The sequence below is a fragment of the Pocillopora damicornis genome, chromosome 6, assembly GCF_964200805.1.
Source record: "Pocillopora damicornis chromosome 6, jaPocDami1.2, whole genome shotgun sequence".
NCBI lineage: Eukaryota > Metazoa > Cnidaria > Anthozoa > Scleractinia > Pocilloporidae > Pocillopora > Pocillopora damicornis.
Window position 1 is genome coordinate 9,322,488 of NC_142675.1, and position 20,499 is coordinate 9,342,986.

The window sequence follows — 20,499 nt, forward strand, 5'->3', positions numbered from 1 at the left end:
GACATCTGTTTACTCACTCGTGGGTGACATATTTTGTGAGATCTCCTGGGTTTTAGTGGTTCCTAAATTGGGAACTGGTACTAATCAGCCAGTGAGTCGGGCACGAACGACTCAAACTGGGTATAAATCGACTGAGTGCGAAACATTCACAGGTATGACAGATTAGAGAACGACTTTTGTAGATCATCTATGTATGCTTAAATGAAAATAAAATTATTTAAAACGTCTATTTCGAGCTTACCCTTTTTTTTTGGATCTGACATGTTATGAGCCGTTGCATTCCTATTACTTGTTGAAATGATTAAATTGACGTGTACTCGTGTTTTACCTGATTACAATAAGTATTTCACATTTATCAAAGATGAAGTTTAATAGAAGCATAATTTTGAACATGTTTTCCAGAAAAACCAACCATCACAAACACAGAAGTAGAAGTTGACAAGGATTTCATTGTTACCTGGTCAGAAGCTGAGGCCAGCAGCAGTAATAGCAGTATTAAATACCGTCTAGAATGTTGGAAACAATTCATGACAGGATCCACAAAAATCTTTCAACAAGGAGATATTGTTAAAACTCGCCACACGATAACTGGTCTTGAGTATGACACAGAGTACGAAGTGAAACTGTTCGCTGTCAACGAACAAGGAGACAGTGAGCCAGATGTCAGAACATTTAAGACAAAGAGTGGTATGTACCTTAATTTAAGACTTCTCACTTTACTTTTGGTAGAATTGTTTGAAATGAGATAAAAGAAACACTGTTGGCTCCTTAATATTGGAGTATCACTGCTGTTGTCAACGAACAAGGAGAGAGTGAGCCAGATGTCAGAACATTTAAGACAAAGAGTGGTATGTACCTTAATTTAAGACTTCTCACTCTATCTTCGGCAGAATTGTCTAAAATAAAATAAAATAAGTGCTGTTGGGTCCTAAATACAGGAGTAACACTGCTTCCTATGAGGCGAAGAATTGTTAAACTTTTTAACAACAGGTACTTATGCTGCAGCTCTCATATGAGAAAAATAAACTATTTGGCAAACTTTTTTTTTAACCATCGTTATTTTTTATTTGGTCGTAAATTACATGGATAATACTTGTTATTAATTTTTAATGCTGGAAAGAGTTGTTCATCGATGTTTTATTTACCTTATTACACCAATATGTTTAGTTTTAGTTAGAATAAGTATTTCACAGTTTTTAGAGACAAAGTGTAAAAGAAGTATCATTTTCAACAGGTTTACCTGAGAAACCAATTATCACAAACACAGAAGTAGAAGTTGACAAGGATCTCATTGTTACCTGGTCAGAAGCTGAGTCCAAAAGCAGTAATTGCAGCATTAAATACCGTCTGGAATGTAGGAAACAATTCATGACAGGATCCACAAAAATCTTTCAACAAGGAGATATTGTTGAAACTCGCCACACGATAACTGGTCTTGAGTATGACACAGAGTATGAAGTGAAACTGTTCGCTGTCAACGAACAAGGAGACAGTGAGCCAGATGTCAGAACATTTAAGACAAAGAGTGGTATGTACCTTTATTTAAGACTTCTCACTTTACTTTTGATAGAATCGTTTGAAAGGAAATAAAAGAAACATTGTTGGGTCCTAAATACACGAGTAACACTGCTTTTAACGGGGGGAGGATGGTGAAACTTTCTGACAACAAGTTTAATACTCATGCTGCAGCTCTCATATGAGAAACTTTAATTATTTGCCCGACATTTTTTTTACTATCGTCATCTTTGATTTAGTCGTAAATTATATTGATAAGACTTGTTATTAATTTTTCATGCTAGAAAGAGTTGTTCATCAATGTTTTACTTACCCGTCAACATGTTTAGTTTTAGTTAGAATAAGTATTTCACAGTTTTTAGGGACAAAGTGTAAAAAAAATATCATTTTGAACAGGTTTACCTGAGAAACCAATCATCACAAACACAGAAGTAGAAGTTGACAAGGATCTCATTGTTACCTGGTCAGAAGCTGAGTCCGCCAGCAGTAATTGCAGCATTAAATACCGTCTGGAATGTAGGAAACAATTCATGACAGGATCCACAAAAATCTTTCAACAAGGAGATATTGTTGAAACTCGCCACACGATAACTGGTCTTGAGTTTGACACAGAGTATGAAGTGAAACTGTTCGCTGTCAACGAACAAGGAGACAGTGAGCCAGATGTCAGAAGATTTAAGACAAAGAGTGGTATGTACCTTAATTTAAGACTTCTCACTTTACTTTTGGTAGAATTGTTTGAAATGAGATAAAAGAAACACTGTTGGCTCCTTAATATTGGAGTATCACTGCTTTTCATGAGGCGAAGAATTGTGAAACTTTGTAACAACAGGTTAATACTCATGCTGCAGCTCTCATATGAGAAAACTTAATTATTTGGCCAACATTTTTTTACTATCGTCATCTTTGATTTGGTCGTAAATTACATTGTGAGGACTTGTTGTTAATTTTTCATGCTGGAAAGAGTTGTTCATGGATGTTTTATTAACCTTATTACACCAATATGTTTAGTTTTAGTTAGAATAAGTATTTCACAGTTTTTAGAGACAAAGTGTAAAAGAAGTATCATTTTCAACAGGTTTACCTGAGAAACCAGCCATCACAAACACAGAAGTAGAAGTTGACAAGGATCTCATTATTACCTGGTCAGAAGCTGAGTCCGCCAGCAGTAATTGCAGCATTAAATACCGTCTGGAATGTAGGAAACAATTCATGACAGGATCCACAAAAATCTTTCAACAAGGAGATATTGTTGAAACTCGCCACACGATAACTGGTCTTGAGTTTGACACAGAGTATGAAGTGAAACTGTTCGCTGTCAACGAACAAGGAGACAGTGAGCCAGATGTCAGAACATTTAAGACAAAGAGTGGTATGTACCTTTATTTAAGATTGCTCACTTTACTTTTAGTAGAATTGTTTGAAATAAAATAAAAGAAACATTGTTGGGTCCTAAATACAGGAGTAACACTGCTTTTAACGGGGGGAGGATGGTGAAACTTTCTGACAACAAGTTTAATACTCATGCTGCAGCTCTCATATGAGAAACTTTAATTATTTGCCCGACATTTTTTTACTATCGTCATCTTTGATTTAGTCGTAAATTATATTGATAAGACTTGTTATTAATTTTTCATGCTAGAAAGAGTTGTTCATCAATGTTTTACTTACCCGTCAACATGTTTAGTTTTAGTTAGAATAAGTATTTCACAGTTTTTAGAGACAAAGTGTAAAAGAAGTATCATTTTCAACAGGTTTACCTGAGCAAAAACCAATCATCACAAACACAGAAGTAGAAGTTGACAAGGATCTCATTGTTACCTGGTCAGAAGCTGAGTCCGCCAGCAGTAATTGCAGCATTAAATACCGTCTGGAATGTAGGAAACAATTCATGACAGGATCCACAAAAATCTTTCAACAAGGAGATATTGTTGAAACTCGCCACACGATAACTGGTCTTGAGTTTGACACAGAGTATGAAGTGAAACTGTTCGCTGTCAACGAACAAGGAGACAGTGAGCCAGATGTCAGAAGATTTAAGACAAAGAGTGGTATGTACCTTTATTTAAGATTACTCACTTTACTTTTAGTAGAATTGTTTGAAATAAAATAAAAGAAACACTGTTGGGTCCTAAATACAGGAGTAACACTGCTTTTAACGGGGGGAGGATGGTGAAACTTTCTGACAACAAGTTTAATACTCATGCTGCAGCTCTCTTATGAGAAACACTAATTATTTGCCCAACATTTTTTTACTATCGTCATCTTTGATTTAGTTGTAAATTATATTGATAAGACTTGTTATTAATTTTTCATGCTAGAAAGAGTTGTTCATCAATGTTTTACTTACCCGTCAATATGTTTAGTTTTAGTTAGAATAAGTATTTCACAGTTTTTAGAGACAAAGTGTAAAAGAAGTATCATTTTCAACAGGTTTACCTGAGAAACCAATTATCACAAACACAGAAGTAGAAGTTGACAAGAATCTCATTGTTACCTGGTCAGAAGCTGAGTCCGCCAGCAGTAATTGTAACATTAAATACCGTCTGGAATGTAGGAAACAATTCATGACAGGATCCACAAAAATCTTTCAACAAGGAGATATTGTTGAAACTCGCCACACGATAACTGGTCTTGAGTATGACACAGAGTACGAAGTGGAACTGTTCGCTGTCAACGAACAAGGAGACAGTGAGCCAGATGTCAGAAGATTTAAGACAAAGAGTGGTATGTACCTTTATTTAAGATTACTCACTTTACTTTTAGTAGAATTGTTTGAAATAAAATAAAAGAAACACTGTTGGCTCCTTAATATTGGAGTATCACTGCTTTTCATGAGGCAAAGAATTGTGAAACTTTGTAACAACAGGTTAAATACTCATGCTGCAGCTCTCATATGAGAAAACTTAATTATTTGGCCAACATTTATTTACTATCGTCATCTTTGATTTGGCCGTAAATTACATTGTGAAGACTTTTTGTTGATTTTTCATGCTGGAAAGTTGTTCATCGATGTTTTATTTACTTTATTACACCAATATGTTTAGTTTTAGTTAGAATAAGTATTTCACAGTTTTTAGAGACAAAGAGTAAAAAAAGTATCATTTTGAACAGGTTTACCTGAGAAACCAATTATCACAAACACAGAAGTAGAAGTTGATAAGGATCTCATTGTTACCTGGTCAGAAGCTGAGTCCGCCAGCAGTAATTGCAGCATTAAATACCGTCTGGAATGTAGGAAACAATTCATGACAGGATCCACAAAAATCTTTCAACAAGGAGATATTGTTGAAACTCGCCACACGATAACTGGTCTTGAGTATGACACAGAGTATGAAGTGAAACTGTTCGCTGTCAACGAACAAGGAGACAGTGAGCCAGATGTTCGAAGATTTAAGACAAAGAGTGGTATGTACCTTTATTTAAGACTTCTCACTTTACTTTTGATAGAATCGTTTGAAATGAAATAAACGTATCAAGAAAAGTGGCTCAACATTTTTAACAATAGGCTTTGTTATACAAGAGAAAAATGATCTTAAAGGGCCATTTTTGAACAATGGCGCAATAGCTTAAGAACACATGAGGGATTTGGACATGGTTTGATGCTACTCTGGCTTACAGATTTAATGAATGTAACCGAAGAAGTTACAATTCATAGACCCAACGTCTCGACACTCCTGTCTAGTGCCTTCATCAGAGGTGATCTACACGCTGCAACAAGAGGTCCTTTTATATGATTACTAATTAGCTGCCTTTTTTCTGACGAGGTGTAAATAGGCGTCAGGAAGTAAGCCGCCATCGTCACGATTTAAAGGAGCGTGGGCGGAGTTAATATGCCAAGCTTCCAAACAAAGGCGCTGGTGGTAACGTCAATTAGTGGTGATCATTAGTGAAGATTAGTGACTCTACATACAAAATTTTCTACAGTAGTGACGGCTTATGTCCACGTTTTTATGGCTTACCTGAAATTCATAAAGCGGGAATTCCTTTGAGACCCATTGATTGCCTGAGAAACCAACCATCACCATTGATTCGCCGTCATCCCTAATGAAGGCACTAGACAGGAGTGTCGAAACTTTGGGTCTATGAATTGTAACTTCTTCGGTTACATTCATAAAATCTGTAAACCAGAGTAGGATCAAACCATGTCTGATTGTCCACCTGGTTGCCTTGTGAACTTTTATATATTACATGAGAGACTTGTCGAAGTTTCCGATTATCGTACCAGCGGGAAATTTAAACGCTCGGAAAGACTGAAGGAAAGACAAATTCTCTCAGGGGAGGGTGATACTGGTAGGATTCGTTCGATGCAAATAACGATGGTGCAGGGGACGGGTAGGGGCGACGGTTGCATAAAGGTGAACAATGTTAAAGCATAGAAGGCGGTTGCTTACAACTATGATATCGCCACTGTTTGCTTTTATCTTGCTTTAAACTGGCCAAAGATATATCTAACTATTTATCCAGAGACGCACTACGCTAGGCACTGACCATAAGAGCATGCATTCAGCCAAGGAAGCGAGGCGTTCGCCATGCAGTCATAAACTAAGAACTGTCCCTCTCTATTCTTTCCAGTCATGGTTTTCCAAGCAGACAGCGAAAAGAACATTTGATAAAAGAGAATAGCAGCGAGAAAGTTGGAGGGAGAAACATTCACTTTCTCGCTCGACGAACTATCGAATCACGACTCGCTGCTCTCAGATTTATCTTTCATAATATGAGAGCAGTTCAAATCTCGCGCGCTACGCAAGTCAGACTTGATTATTTGTGTGCATAGTAAGTAATGGTAATAGAACTGAGTGGAGTCCAATTTGGTCTGTAATCATACGAGTAATAACAAAATCGGACGACCGCGCGGCGGAAGTTCGATTTGTTTATCGCGAGTATGATAGGCAAACTGTCCGATAAAAAATTTTGCGATTTGGCAAAAAAAGGACGCAGAGGTTAAAAATACATCAAAAACGTCAAAAGAACGCGAATCTTTGACAATCGCAAAAAGTTTAATTTTGAAACTCCCGCGAAAATAGGAAATCATTAGGTACGAGCAATCATTCGTGCGACAAGAACACTGGAGAGCGGAACTGCGTGAAAATCTTGAGGTGGCCACTTTCCGACCACCATTGGTTTTTAATTCGTGAATAGCTCGCATGCACAAGAGCGAGTTGTAGATATGATGTGGAGAATGGCACTCGCTCGCTCGCTCAATTGGTCGATTCCTGTAAACGTTTTTTCGATTTTAGGCTTTTGAGTGCATTTGATAGTTTTTGGCGAGTAATAAACAAACGAAATGGCGACATTTGTCGCTAAGAATAGTGGTGGAATGAAAAAGAAGCCAATGATAGTCTTAAAAGAGTTTATTTTTCGTTTTAGTTTCAACAAGCGGCGCCAGCGACTGGCAGGCGTGCGAGGATTCACACTGGAATAAGAGAACAACCTTCGTTTTTGATAACATTGTAATTTACAATCCCTGAACTTGAAAACAATCCGAAGATTCGTTAAAAACATTACTTACCGAAGCACTCCGAGTTTACAGGTGTTCTAAAGCTTTTTTGTTATGGCGTGAGATTGGGGACAAAATCGATCATTGCATTTCGTATTGTGTGTTTTTCTGTGAGAAGCAACGAAAGCTGCCGGCGACTGACGAAATTACAGGTTAACACGAAAATCAAATAACACTTAAACAAATAATTTTGGCTACCGATCTTCAGCGAATTTTTAAAGAACAATTTCTTTTTAAGTTTCAAGACAATTTGAAGATTCAAAATAAATATTACGTACTAAAATGCGAAAGTAATACACCACAAAATTGATAAATAGGCCTGGAATGAAATTATATCTTGTTCTTGATTATATGTTGCCTAGCACATGACCAAAATCTCCCAGGCGGAAATCCAAAATGACGGTGGCAGTAAAACTCGTTCCCGTTTGTCTCATTTGATAAAGAAGGAATCATTGATGTTTTCATTAAGAAAGCATTGCCTTGATTTTCCAATATTTACAATGATAGACAATAAATTTCACTTTTCACCCACATTTACTTCCAACCTTTTCTTTTGAACCAGAAATGATATATGTATAAAATACATCATCCACCATTGTCAAGTGTAATAACATGATCATTTCAGTTGTAATGCCTTCTTATCCCAACGTCACTTTGTTTCTTTGCTACATTAGCGAATACTGAACTACTGCTCGTACTCTAAATATGACGATCAACCACAAAATTCCCTAAACCAGATAACATTAAACATGATTCAAAAAATCATGTAAGGCATCTGTCAATTCACGAGTTTGCTCATAGGGCACTTTGATTACTTTTTCGCTCGACGGACTATTGAATTACGAATCCGCAGCTCTCAGATTATTTATCTACCAAAGAAAAGAAGCATTCAAATATCGCGCGTGCTAAAAAATTCTTAATGTGCGTCTTGAGTAAAATGAGTTAGAATAGGATGCATATGGTTATTTTACATTTCCGGAGGAAAAGACTGTTGGAAAAACCTCCCACTTCATCGCAGGCGAGCCCCCGGTTTTCTGCAGCACTTTTGATGAAACCGCGGGACAAAGAAGGCAGAAAGGCGTTGTTTGGTGTCCATTCATTTGTTCGTAGTCTCGCTATATCCCGGAAAAGCCTTTTTCAGACCACGGCTCCAACGATATGAATATTTATCTCCCGAGTAATTTATTTTACGACAGAGTTTAGGTAGGTTTAGTAGGTTTACCTGAATTCATAATCTAAATGGCTTTTAATCAGTAAGCATGAATCATACACTAAAACCTTTTTGCATCGTCCAATTAATTTCTTTGGCAACGGTATCGTACTCATTCACTTATTTAAATCCAGTGCCGAATACCAGAAAGGCACCACAATTTTCAATGTTCCATTCATCAGATTTCTTACTTATTTTGCTACTGCTAGGTATTTTTGATCCAACTGAGTTTATCAATGGAATTCGCCAGCTGTACAAGACTCGCGAGGGATGGCTCTCACCATTTCCATGGTGTGAAGAGTTTCAGTTTTTTCTTGGCAATATTTTTACAAGGCTCAAAGTGGTCAGAAGAAAGAAAACGAGAGGAGAAATCACTGACGTATCTGTTGACATGTCGTCAATACTAGACCCGTATGAAGAGTGTTCAGCGCCGAGAACAGTGTTGATTGAAGGAGAACCTGGTATGGGAAAAACCACCTATTGTAAAAAGTACGCCTACGACTGGGCCACAAAACAGCAAGAACCTCAGGGCTGCGGCTCAACAGCATTTAAAGTGGTATTATTACTGAAATGTCGAGATATCCATTCTGACGTTTGGGAAGCTATTGATGATCAGCTTCTGCCCCGAGACATCGATGAAGAAGTTAAACAACAATTCTTTCGGTTTATTCGTGAAAATCAGGCCAGCATTTTATTGATATTGGATGGATTGGATGAGTTACCGTCCAGTAAATTGTCGATGTTTTCCGAATTAATTGAAGGAAGAGTACTCCCCAGATGCCGCATAGTTGCAACAGCAAGACACGAAGCTGGAAAAGAGGTGAGAAAATGTTGTGACACGCTACTTCAGATCGAAGGATTCACTGAAAAGCATGTGAAAGGATTTGTCACCAAGTACTTTAAAGAAAGGATAGATTTAGCCACCAAGCTCTCGCAACGGATGTCGCGAGATAAAAACCTCAGAGAAATAGCGGCCAATCCTCTAAACACAGCGCTTCTTTGCCTTTTATGCGAAGAGTTTGAGGGCACACTACCCGAAAGCAGAACTCAACTGTACCTGGATATGGTTGAATGTGTTTTGAGAAGATATAGAAAAAAGAAGGGACTATCAGAAAAGATCGAAGACCTGACAAACCATTACAAACCACAATTGAATCACCTTGGAAAGGTAGCGTTGAATGGTTTACTTGACGATAAGCTGGATTTTAGTGAAAGTGAATTGAAAAACCATGCAAAAGACCTGACTGAATTTGGATTTCTGTCAGTGCCGCCTGGTGGCAGCAAATTGAGACAAACACTGCATTATGCCTTCTTACATAAAAGTTTTCAAGAATTCTTTGCCGCATTCTTCATTTGTTCTCAGATTCAAAGCAAGGAAATGAAACCTGAAGAACTAGTTTCCGATCCAAAGTATTTCGATGAACTTAAACAAATACTTTTGTTTTCGTGTGGAATTTTGGCCATGAAATGCGATGAACAAGTTGTGGCTCTTGTAGAGAGTTTAACAAATGAAGTCAACAAAAATAAAGGCCGTGGTGCAGAAATTGTATTGGAGGCGATCAACGAATGCAAAAGAGAAAAAAGTGATTTTCACTCCCATTTATCGAAGTCGTTTGGAACTGGTTTGAATCTGACCAATTTGCATTTGGGAAACAATGGTATTAGTGATGCGGGTGCTACATGTATTGCTGAGGCAATCAAAGTGAACAAGACGCTAACCAATTTGTATTTGTCTGGGAATGGTATTAGTGATGCGGGTGCTACATGTATTGCTGAGGCAATCAAAGTGAACGAGACGCTAACCAATTTGTATTTGTCTGGGAATGGTATTAGTGATGCGGGTGCTACATGTATTGCTGAGGCAATCAAAGTGAACAAGACGCTAATCAATTTGTATTTGTCTGGGATTGGTATTAGTGATGCGGGTGCTACATGTATTGCTGAGGCAATCAAAGTGAACAAGACGCTAACCAATTTGGATTTGTCTAGGAATGGCATTAGTGATGCGGGTGCTACATGTATTGCTGAGGCAATCAAAGTGAACAAGACGCTAACCAATTTGGATTTGCGAAGGAATGGTATTAGTGATGCGGGTGCTACATGTATTGCTGAGGCAATCAAAGTGAACAAGACGCTAACCAATTTGGATTTGTCTGGGAATGGTATTAGTGATGCGGGTGTTGCATGTATTGCTAAGGCAATCAAAGTGAACAAGACGCTAACCAATTTGGATTTGTCTGGGAATGGTATCAGTGATACGGGTGCTACATGTATTGCTGAGGCAATCAAAGTGAACAAGGCGCTAACCAATTTGCATTTGTCTGTGAATGGTATTAGTGATGCGAGTGCTACATGTATTGCTGAGGCAATCAAAGTGAACAAGACGCTAACCAATTTGTATTTGTCTGGGAATGGTATTAGTGACGCGGGTGCTACATGTATTACTGAGGCAATCAAAGTGAACAAGACGCTAACCAATTTGTATTTGTCTGGGAATGGTATTAGTGATGCGGGTCTTACATATATTGTTGAGTCAGTCAAAGTGAGGAGGACGCTAGCCAAGTTTGATTTGTCTTAGAATGGTATGTCTTGCCGAGGCAATTAAAGCAGGGTTTAAACAACTTTGAAGTAGAAGGGCACTGCCTTTAAAGTAGGCAGGTACCTTTGAAAATTGATGGCCGAAGGCCCGAACCTCTAGGGGGGGCCGGGGGCATGCTCCCCCGGGAAATTTTTAAAAGATAAGTCTCCCAGAAACTGCATTTTCCTGCAATCTGGAAAAGAAATCTTGCAATGATGCATACTTAATCTATTATAATAAAAAAGAATGGTACTCTGAGAGAATTTGTTTATTTCACTGTTGTTTTCGGAGCCTCTTTTTATCCTATAGTTACAAGTTAAAGGCCCATTTCCAACCTTAATGCAACTCGCGCCGCGACCCAATTTCCTGTAACACGAAATTCCCAGATCACTGAAAACCTTCTAAAATCGTCTTTCTCAAGAGCCATCCTGAACATATAGTCAACAGTTTTACGGTAAATACATTCGCCGTTCGTTATTTCACTGTTTCCTTACAGTATTTTGAATTTTGTCTTGAAGAATCCGAAGAAAAATTTTTTTAAGTGTCACGCTTGGAGCTCTTCGTACTCTGTGAAGAGTCGGCGAAAAGGACAATATTCAAATTTTTCCACTTTCTACAAGCGCTTGAGGATTCTAAATGAAGACAAAATACTTCCGATAGAAACTGTTATTTTTCAAAGAGAAATATGGAAAAATATCAGACTGCCGGACGTTTAGTTATTTGAAGACCGTGTCCGGTAGTGTCTGGTGAAAATTTTCTTAGTGTCACGCTTGGATTTCTTCGCACTCTGTGTGCAAGGTCAGCGAAACGGAGAACGTTGGCATTTTTTCACTTTTTAGAAGCGCTTGAGGATTTTAAATGAAGGTAGAATATTTTTCAATGAAAAATTAGTATATTTCAAAGAGAAATATGGAGTTGTTTGAGGACCGTGTCCAGCCGTGTCATTGAAATTTTAAGCGCTGGGATGGTTTCGTACTCTGTATACAGGGTTAGCGAGAAACATCAAGTTCGAAATTTTGGGCTGGCTGGAAGCGCTTGAGGATTGTACATAAAGGTAGAACATTTTCATATAAATATTTTTTGGATTTCGAAGAGAAATATGGAAAATTATTGTTTTTTTAGAGGGCACGGTAACGAATCTTGCAATCTGATTGGTTCTTTACCCGGTCAGTATTTTCCTATCTCTGCCCACGGGCCACGGTAACGCTTTCGTGAGTCGCCGAGTACATCCCAACTTTCGTTGTCATTTTTCATAAATATACCTCGTTTTCCGGCTGGGCAGTATTTTTAAGCAAACACGTCGGTCACTACCTCAAGCCGATAAATAACTTGTGAATCCTCTCTTTTCTCTCTATCAAATCACTTTGGTTGACAGAAAAATATTGGTTTCAGAATGAATTTGTATAAACAATAGTGTCATTACGTTGGTTGACAAGCGGCCTAAAAACCGTCTGCAATTAATTTTTATCGTTCACAAAAAGTACCCAGAAAGTTGAAACGTGAGGTATTTGGTTACAGTTCAACTGAACGATGGAACTTTCATTCATTTAATACCTGAATTTTCTCGAGCAATTTGTTCATAGTGAAAGAGCGAGCGAAGTTTTAATTTAAGTTCTACAACAAATATACGCTCCTGGTGAGTCTTTCCAATTCCGTTCAATTTAGACATTTGTACCGTAAATTGCACAACAGAAATTGAAGGAATTTTTTGAGAAAAGGCTGCATTACATTCCCTTGTGTCTCATTGGAGTGTGCCGTTCGAATTTAGTTTTTGTGAAGGAAAGATCAGAGTTAAACACGCCATTACAGCAAACAAACGGGCAAACTCTCACAACTTCAAAATAAAAAAAATTGAATTTACTCACAATTACTTTCCTCGCCGTTTACTTAATGAACAGAGGTAAATCTTCATACATGAATGAATGGTCGATGAGAGTGAATAATACTTTCCGTTAGATCATTGACTGATTTTGAAGAAAACATTGTCTTGACAGCCCTTGCCAAACTAGTTCTGTTGTTTTTCAAATTTTCCTACGCTTTTTTTTTTTCTTGCGCGCTCTCTAATTGATAGGTGTCAGATTGTGACAGATACTTGTAAAAATAATGTTTCAAAGTTTGTTTGGAAGCCTTTTAAATCACCTTTATCGTTACGGAAATGAAAATGTTTCGCTGAGGCATCTCTCTTTAATTTGCATCACCTCTATTTTAACTACCATTTACTCACTCAAAAATTGTTCAGTTTATGGAAGATCTTGCCGTATTTACGGCCCTAAATCATTCGGGTTCTTTCGGAAAGAATTTCGTCAAGTTTAAAAACAATAAATATGTTATTTACCGGCTAAGGGTCGGTCCGTATGGTGAAAAACTGTGACCTCGGTCTTGAAAATGCTGCCCTCGGCCTACGGCCTCGGGCAGAATTTTCAAGACCTCGGTCACAGTTTTTCACCTTACGGACCTCCCAGCCGGCAAATAACATATATTTATTGTTTTTTTAGAGGGCACGGTAACGAATCTTGCAATCTGATTGGTTCTTTACCCGGTCAGTATTTTCCTATCTCTGCCCACGGGCCACGGTAACACTTTCGTGAGTCGCCGAGTACATCCCAACTTTCGTTGTCATTTTTCATAAATATACCTCGTTTTCCGGCTGGGCAGTATTTTTAAGCAAACACGTCGGTTACTACCTCAAGCCGATAAATAACTTATGAATCCTCTCTTTTCTCTCAATCAAATCACTTTGGTTGACAGAAAAATATTGGTTTCAGAATGAATTTGTATAAACAATAGTGTCATTACGTTGGTTGACAAGCGGCCTAAAAACCGTCTGCAATTAATTTTAATCGTTCACAAAAAGTACCCAGAAAGTTGAAACGTGAGGCGTTTGGTTACAGTTAAACTGAACGATGGAACTTTCATTCATTTAATATCTGAATTTTCTCGAGCAATTTGTTCATAGTGAAAGAGCGAGCGAAGTTTTAATTTAAGTTCTACAACAAATATACGCTCCGTCTTTCCAATTCCGTTCAATTTGGACATTTGTACCGTAATTGCACAACAGAAATTGAAGGAATTTTTTGAGAAAAGGCCGCATTAAATTCCCTTGTGTCTCGTTGGAGTGTGCCGTTCGAATTTAGTTTTTGTGAAGGAAAGACCAGAGTTAAACACGCCATTACAGCAAACAAACGGGCAAACCCTCACAACTTCAAAATAAAAAATTTGAATTTACTCACAATTACTTTCCTCGCCGTTTACTTATTGAACAGAGGTAAATCTTCGTACATGAATGAATGATCGATGAGAGTGAATAATACTTTCCGTTAGATCATTGACTGATTTTGAAGAAAACATTGTCGTGACAGTCCTTGCCAAACTAGTACTGCTGCTTTTCAAATGTCCCTACGCTTTTTTTTCTCTTGCGCGCTCTCTAATTGACAGGTGTCAGATTGTGACAGATACTTGTAAAAATAATGTTTCAAAGTTTGTTTGGAAGCCTTTTAAATCACCTTTATCGTTACGGAAATGAAAATGTTTCGCTGAGGCATCTCTCTTAAATTTGGATCACCTCTATTTCAACTACCATTTACTCACTCAAAAATTGTTCAGTTTATGGAAGATCTTGCCGTATTTACGGCCATAAATCATTCGGGTTCTTTCGGAAAGAATTTCGTCAAGTTTAAAAACAATAAATATATTCAGTCAAAGCAGTTGGCGTACTCTTGAAATTTACTGACCCACCCCCTGTTGGTTTGTCTTTGATTTCCAAAGTAGGCTACCGTTGGGAAAAAATGTCATCAGTGACAATTTGCCGACTGAATCCGATTTGACTTGAGTATAATTTTGCGAAACCGGACGGCAAAATCCCCAAGGCCAGACAACAAAAGAATTATTGTCTTAAAAAATTTAAACTAAAACAATAGGCAAAGTCTGATATGTGAATTGTGCTGAACTGATTAAAGAATTCTGATGACCTCTCCACATTTTGAAAGTCGTTTAAAGCCACGCACCTTGTAATCAAAGTACAGTCGAGCCGTTTGCAGTAACCTGTGCAACGTTTTCGAAACTTTGTTTTCAAAGATGTGCTGTGTGTTGAAACATCTGTTTCATTCCAATAGAGAAAGTGTACTACGCCATTATTTTGAGACTTTTGTTACCGAAGCAATTCCATTGACGTGCGATATTAAGGAAACAGGATGGAACAATTTTGCTTAGATACTAAGGATTTGGTCAAGATCATACTGAAATGCCTTTGATGAAAGATGGAGGAAACAAGTTACATAGGTTAAGTAAGAGAATAGTGTACTAAAATTAGGATCTTGGAAGGGTTAGAAATGCTGCCGACTAGTGTTACAGCTTGCATATTTAGCCAACTTAACTCCCATGTTAGTCAAACACTACATTGAATCACCCTTTTCAGGAATATTTCTATGCTCTTTGGTTTCGTTCCTCTGGCTATTGGCATCTTGGATGACTCAGAAAATATAACCATGCAGCCAGAGAGACAACTTAAATATAATGTGAAGTAGGCTTGAATTCATTTACTAATTTATGAAGAGCTTTTGAAAATCGCGCTCTAGTGTTACACTACCCTCCGTGGGAACTTAATTTCGCGAAAATGGAACAGATATGTATTTTGCAGGAATTTGATTTTGATTTTTGCGGTTTGGCCAAAAATGTGTATTAAGTGCCGCTCTACGTAGGTTTTTTATTTGGGGGGGGGTTGGGTCGGGGTATTTTAGAAACGTTTTGCTAAAAAAGTCGTAGCCTTCCCACTTCCCAGAATGGATTAATGCATGACCCTTCACAAATACCTACACAGAACATCTGACCCTCCCCCCCCCCCCCCACCACCTCCTCCAAGACAAAAATAACCGAAAGTGAAAATAACTAACCGGAAGTGTTACTCACACAGCCGCGTCTGCGCACAAAGCAGTTAATTAGATGGCGTGTGATTGCACGGTGAAAACTTGAAAATGGGCAGGGATGTACAAGGAATAGAAAGAGGGAAGTGCGCTTGTGGTGAATGCGAGGATTTCATGAGGTCAGATGGAGCAACTGGCTATTGTGGCTGTTTGCCGACTCGAAAGACCTAGGGTGGTTCACGTACCCAAAAGGCGAATATGCTGAATTCTCAAACAGTATGCTGCCAAAATTCTACTTGTCCTTTTGGACCACTTGTCACTACGAGGAACACTTTCGCCACTGTTTCGTGACTGAAAGAAAGCCCCAGTGGGAAGTTCGCGAGGCTTTGAAAGCAATATATCACAAATTGGCTTTTGTGACTTCTGATAATCCAGCGGATGCCGGGAGATTCATGAGGAAAATTTTAGCGCAAAACGCCATGACGCTACCAAGATTAAGAACAACATTGATAAACTTTCGAAGCTGAGGTCAAAATCGATGAGCTGAATGAGACCTCATCACTTTCCGAGGTTGAAACTGACTCGCAAAGTGATGTAGTAGATCGAGTTGTCGGTTGAAGCTCGAGTAGCTTAAGTGACAAATCGTCACCGGAGACTGATTTTATACCAGAACCGGCCCACGCGGAAACATTACCGCCGTCAAAATATGGACGAAAGCGGGCACGGGTCGAGAGAGACGATTGTGTTAGTGGGGAGAAGATAGTTTTTTGATATAATATTTCGACACCTGTAAATTATTTAATTAATCTTGACTGGTAGCCTTGCTTGTATATACAAGTGTTAGGTTTCTACACACGTCGCGAGTTTGTTAACAAATAAGAGTCAATTAAGTGACGTGGAGTAATTTTTTCCTTGCCAAAAAAAAATGTGATCCTCCCCCAGTTGCGAATAAAACAGGTTTGACCCTCCCCAACTTGTAAAAAATTTACTGGTGACCCTCCCCTCCGAAGGCCCCTCCCCCCCCCCCCCCCAATAAAAAACGTACCTTCCCTAAGAGCGGTCCTCTCGATTTCGCATCGGAAAAAAGTTTTCTTTTATTTTTTGCCCATCAAAAGGGTTTAGGACATATGCCTCAGAAATAGTTAAGTTGTTCTCCAATTCTTTTTTTTTGCGTCGCCACAATATGGAAACTTAAGCTGAGATATCTTTCATACCAGCGTGATCAGAGGAGACCCTTCTCTTCGACCTTAATTTGCATATCAAAAATTCACTACTTTGTAAGAAAGAATTCTCAAAATGCAGGCGTTAATCAGGCTGAAAAAGCGTCTCAGTGCATAGTTTATACACCAATGAGATCACGGATTGCCTCAAACCCGCGGGTATATCTCTAGCTTCCATCCACCAACTTCTTAAAAACAACGCAAATCCATGTGTTTGCTCAATTGCGCTCGTGTCAAAGATCATTTGCATGATTCTGAAAATTGACCAAGATCTCCTTTTGACCGTTCATACTTTGTTCGTTTATCTTCTACGTTGAGGATTTTAGGTTTTCATAGCAACTGAATAGAGATTAGATGCCGAGTTGTCCTAAAACGTTGCGTAAACGTAATCGGTCGTAACGCTTGCGCGCTTGCGTGACTTACAAATTTGGCAAAGGTGATCGGAGGGCGCTTTCTCGATAATTTACGTTAAATTATCAGGTCACGAACTACGCACAGTGCGGAGAAGATCGAAATTAAAGGATAAAATTTGGCACTCTGGTTATAATAAACATATCGCGTTGCTTAAAAGGTCACAAAATCAAGTTAAAATAGGTTACAGCGTTTATATTTACAAAACAACAAGCATCCAATCTGAAATAATTCTTGCAGTTTCTCCCGAGATTTAGTACACGGAACCCGATGAACTAGCCCTCCTTTCCGCAAATTTGTTTCCGTTTTGGACCACAACGGTTTTGAGCAACAAACTCGACATTTCCTTGCGACCATCAAAATCAATTGGACAAACCCAGTTTGATGTGTTGCGTGACGTGATTGTGCAAACTCATCTCTTTGTCATACGACCTGTTTCGCGGGTTCTACAAGCTGGAACCAAAATTAGTTAATGTAACGAATTAGAAGTGAAAGTTATTAAAATGGACTGAATAATTTTACATTTTAATGAGAATTTTATCTTTTAAAATGTGTACTTGACTCATGGAAAGCAAAGATTGGAGTGGCTTTGGGTATTTCAGCCCTGATTTTGAAAACCTAAAACAGTTATTGGTATGTTCTAAACATCAGAACACCTAAGAGGACACTGGAAATTTAGTAAGAGTATTTTTTAGCATCCAGAGCAAAAAGAAGAATGTGAGGCAGTGAAAGGAGACTGAGTTTTCAACGCCATTTGTCGAAAAAGCTGCTGCCAGCTTGCTATTAAACTCACTAAAATTTACGTGGAAGGCATGAACTTTCTTTTGTAGCGAAACTCGTAGATTTTAAAACTTTGAAGCGACGTACGATGAATTCTGAAACTGTACTTTGAGTCCACTGGCAAACTATGCCCGCTAATCTCATGAGCAGATCAAGCGCTGACGAAATTTGACAGTTTTGAAATTTTAAGCGGATGCAAAAATCGAGCCAAAAATTCGTCATGACACAATTTGTCCTTTGATTTTGTCAAGAGAATTCTAGTTTTGTCTGCTGGTGCAGATAGCCCAGATAGGCACTTACGAATCAATTTTTAGTTAAATAACAGCCTTCACTCTCGAGAAATTGCAAATATGTTACCCATGCAGGGTTCTCCCTGGTTTTCAGCACAACAGGTAAGGGGCCTTTTCAAACCAGTAGAGCACATTTGCAGCTTCAGGTGGCTGGTCATTCTCAACTTTGTCGTTTCCTAAAGGTTACAGTACATCGCGCCTATCAAACATTCTCCATCGAAAAATTCATAATATGAACGATACACCTTTAGGTTCAGAGGTTGAACAAAAAAAGTAAAATTTTGTTTAAAAGCATTATATTTGACTATGCCCTCTCCAAACTGCTTATAACGTAAACTGGTCTTCCTTCGATTTCGGGTGATATCACTGGCGTTACTTATATGGCATATCGCTGGAAAATCAGCGGTGTCGGTTACGAATCGCATCGCTATGAAATCGAATCACATCGAATAGCAGAATTCGTGTTCTAAGGTTGTTCTAGCGTTGGCTAGTTTGTCTCATTTACAAAGCTAAAGAAGCTAATAAGAGTTAGCATCAGAATTATCGAATGGTTGACAACCAGCTGAACACAGAAACCAAAACGGCTGATGGGCCTCTCGTCTCAATAAACCAACTTAAGCTCGCCTGAAACGCTTCGTGCGTGACCTTGCTTCCTTTGCGGATGTAAACCGTCATAATCAAGGAAGTCTAACACCTTATCTAGAAATATTATCAAATATTTCAGTTACGAATGATTGTGCTAAAAACTTAAAATCTTTGCATAATTATCGTTATTGAGCTGACCTTGACTTGTTCGTGTCACATTATCGAGTGGAAACTAATTTACGGCGTTCACCTCAAAAGTAATGAAGCAGATTCCCTCTGTATGCAGTAGTTTTAGTTGAAATTTATTTCTGAGAAGTGGGAAAAATAATTATTATTTGCTCACTTCATTGAATTAAGCTCAAAGAGGTTCATACGAGGTAACCAAAGCATTGGTAAGAATATTAATATTGTTATGAAGTCTTTAGTTTCTTCAGCATTATTTAGTCATTTGTTTATATTTAGCATGTGCATTTGTAGTTACTATATGAATTCAAAGCCCGAGGTTATTTAGGAGTAAGCTGCCACGATGAGTTCCCAAGTGATTAATATTTGTGACTGTCTTGTCTAACTTCCGGTAGTAGACGTACTTAATTTGTCTTCTGAACTTGTTATGAACTCACGCGAAAGGTCTTATTTTGGTTTATGCAGTCGAAGATTGATTCAGTTGTTCGGAAAAATTAACTACGTCGTTGTTCATTCATTCTCACAGTTGACCAGCAAGTCACAGTCAGTCGACCAGCAAGCCCACTCCTGCCTAACGATAGCGGATATATATTCATATAGTTTAGATTTTACTTAGTATTTAGTGAGAATTAAGAGAAAGAGTCAGTAATAGAACAGAGTTAAAGTCAGACAACAAGAGTTACCCAGATTGAAGTAAGATTGATATGTATGAAGAATGGTATATTTATGAACCGAGAAATCAAAGAAGACTGAGTAAAGACATGACAAGAATCCTAGGCCCCTTTCGTAAAAGAGTGTTGCAGCTAGTTTCCCCGTCATTGTGACCCAACAATATCTAACCCAGTTTTTAAAAAGGGACTATTGAAATTTGATATATGGTATACACCTGAAAGATGAAAACCGTATTATAAGAAAGTATCAGAGGAAGTTTGGGCTATTTAAACTTTAAAATTCCATCCATTGGCCGCAGACACAAACCTCTCCAGAAACTCAACAACCTATCAAACTCCATTCAAGTGTATATGACGCAAAAATTTTTTCCACAGATTTTGGCAGTTCAATATGTATGATAAGCTGTGAGACAGTTAAAAAATTATAATTTTTTCTCTGACCGCTTTTCTTCATGCAAAACTTGCTCGATTTCTAAATAAAACTGTCTCAGGAGACTGGGGATGAGAAACAAGGTTATGACGTCACGTTGTTTGATCGCTTGATCAGTGAACAAAGTAATTTACGACGAAACCACGCGTACTTGTCAAATCCGTCGCCTTCCGCTATGTCTGTTTCCACGACATACAGTGATTCCGAGGTCAGTAATGAATCGTGTGACTCCTCTAGGAGTCTCGATCGGGAGCAGAATGACAGTTC

At 38.3% G+C, this 20,499-nt stretch overlaps 2 protein-coding genes across 3 annotated transcripts in view; both read left to right on the forward strand.

The window, feature by feature from the left end:
* LOC149043832 (fibronectin-like) overlaps window positions 1-8,584 on the forward strand; it is a 29,859-nt gene extending 21,275 nt beyond the window's left edge. Inside the window, exons 8-15 of one of the 2 annotated variants that reach the window (XM_089210709.1) lie at window positions 403-687; window positions 1,235-1,528; window positions 1,912-2,205; window positions 2,594-2,887; window positions 3,270-3,566; window positions 3,949-4,242; window positions 4,630-4,923; window positions 6,091-8,584. In XM_089210709.1, the coding sequence (XP_089066835.1) occupies window positions 403-687; window positions 1,235-1,528; window positions 1,912-2,205; window positions 2,594-2,887; window positions 3,270-3,566; window positions 3,949-4,242; window positions 4,630-4,923; window positions 6,091-6,128 (2,090 nt within the window). In that variant the 3' untranslated portion in view covers window positions 6,129-8,584. Of the gene's footprint in view, window positions 1-402; window positions 688-1,234; window positions 1,529-1,911; window positions 2,206-2,593; window positions 2,888-3,269; window positions 3,567-3,948; window positions 4,243-4,629 lie in introns of both variants that reach the window. The other variant, XM_089210710.1, reaches the window with a different exon arrangement.
* Window positions 8,275-11,061, forward strand: LOC149043833 (uncharacterized). Its single transcript, XM_089210711.1, has one exon. The coding sequence runs from the start codon at window positions 8,275-8,277 to the stop codon at window positions 10,801-10,803; it is 2,529 nt and encodes an 842-aa protein (XP_089066837.1). The 3' UTR covers window positions 10,804-11,061.
* The last annotated feature ends 9,438 nt before the right edge of the window (window positions 11,062-20,499 follow it).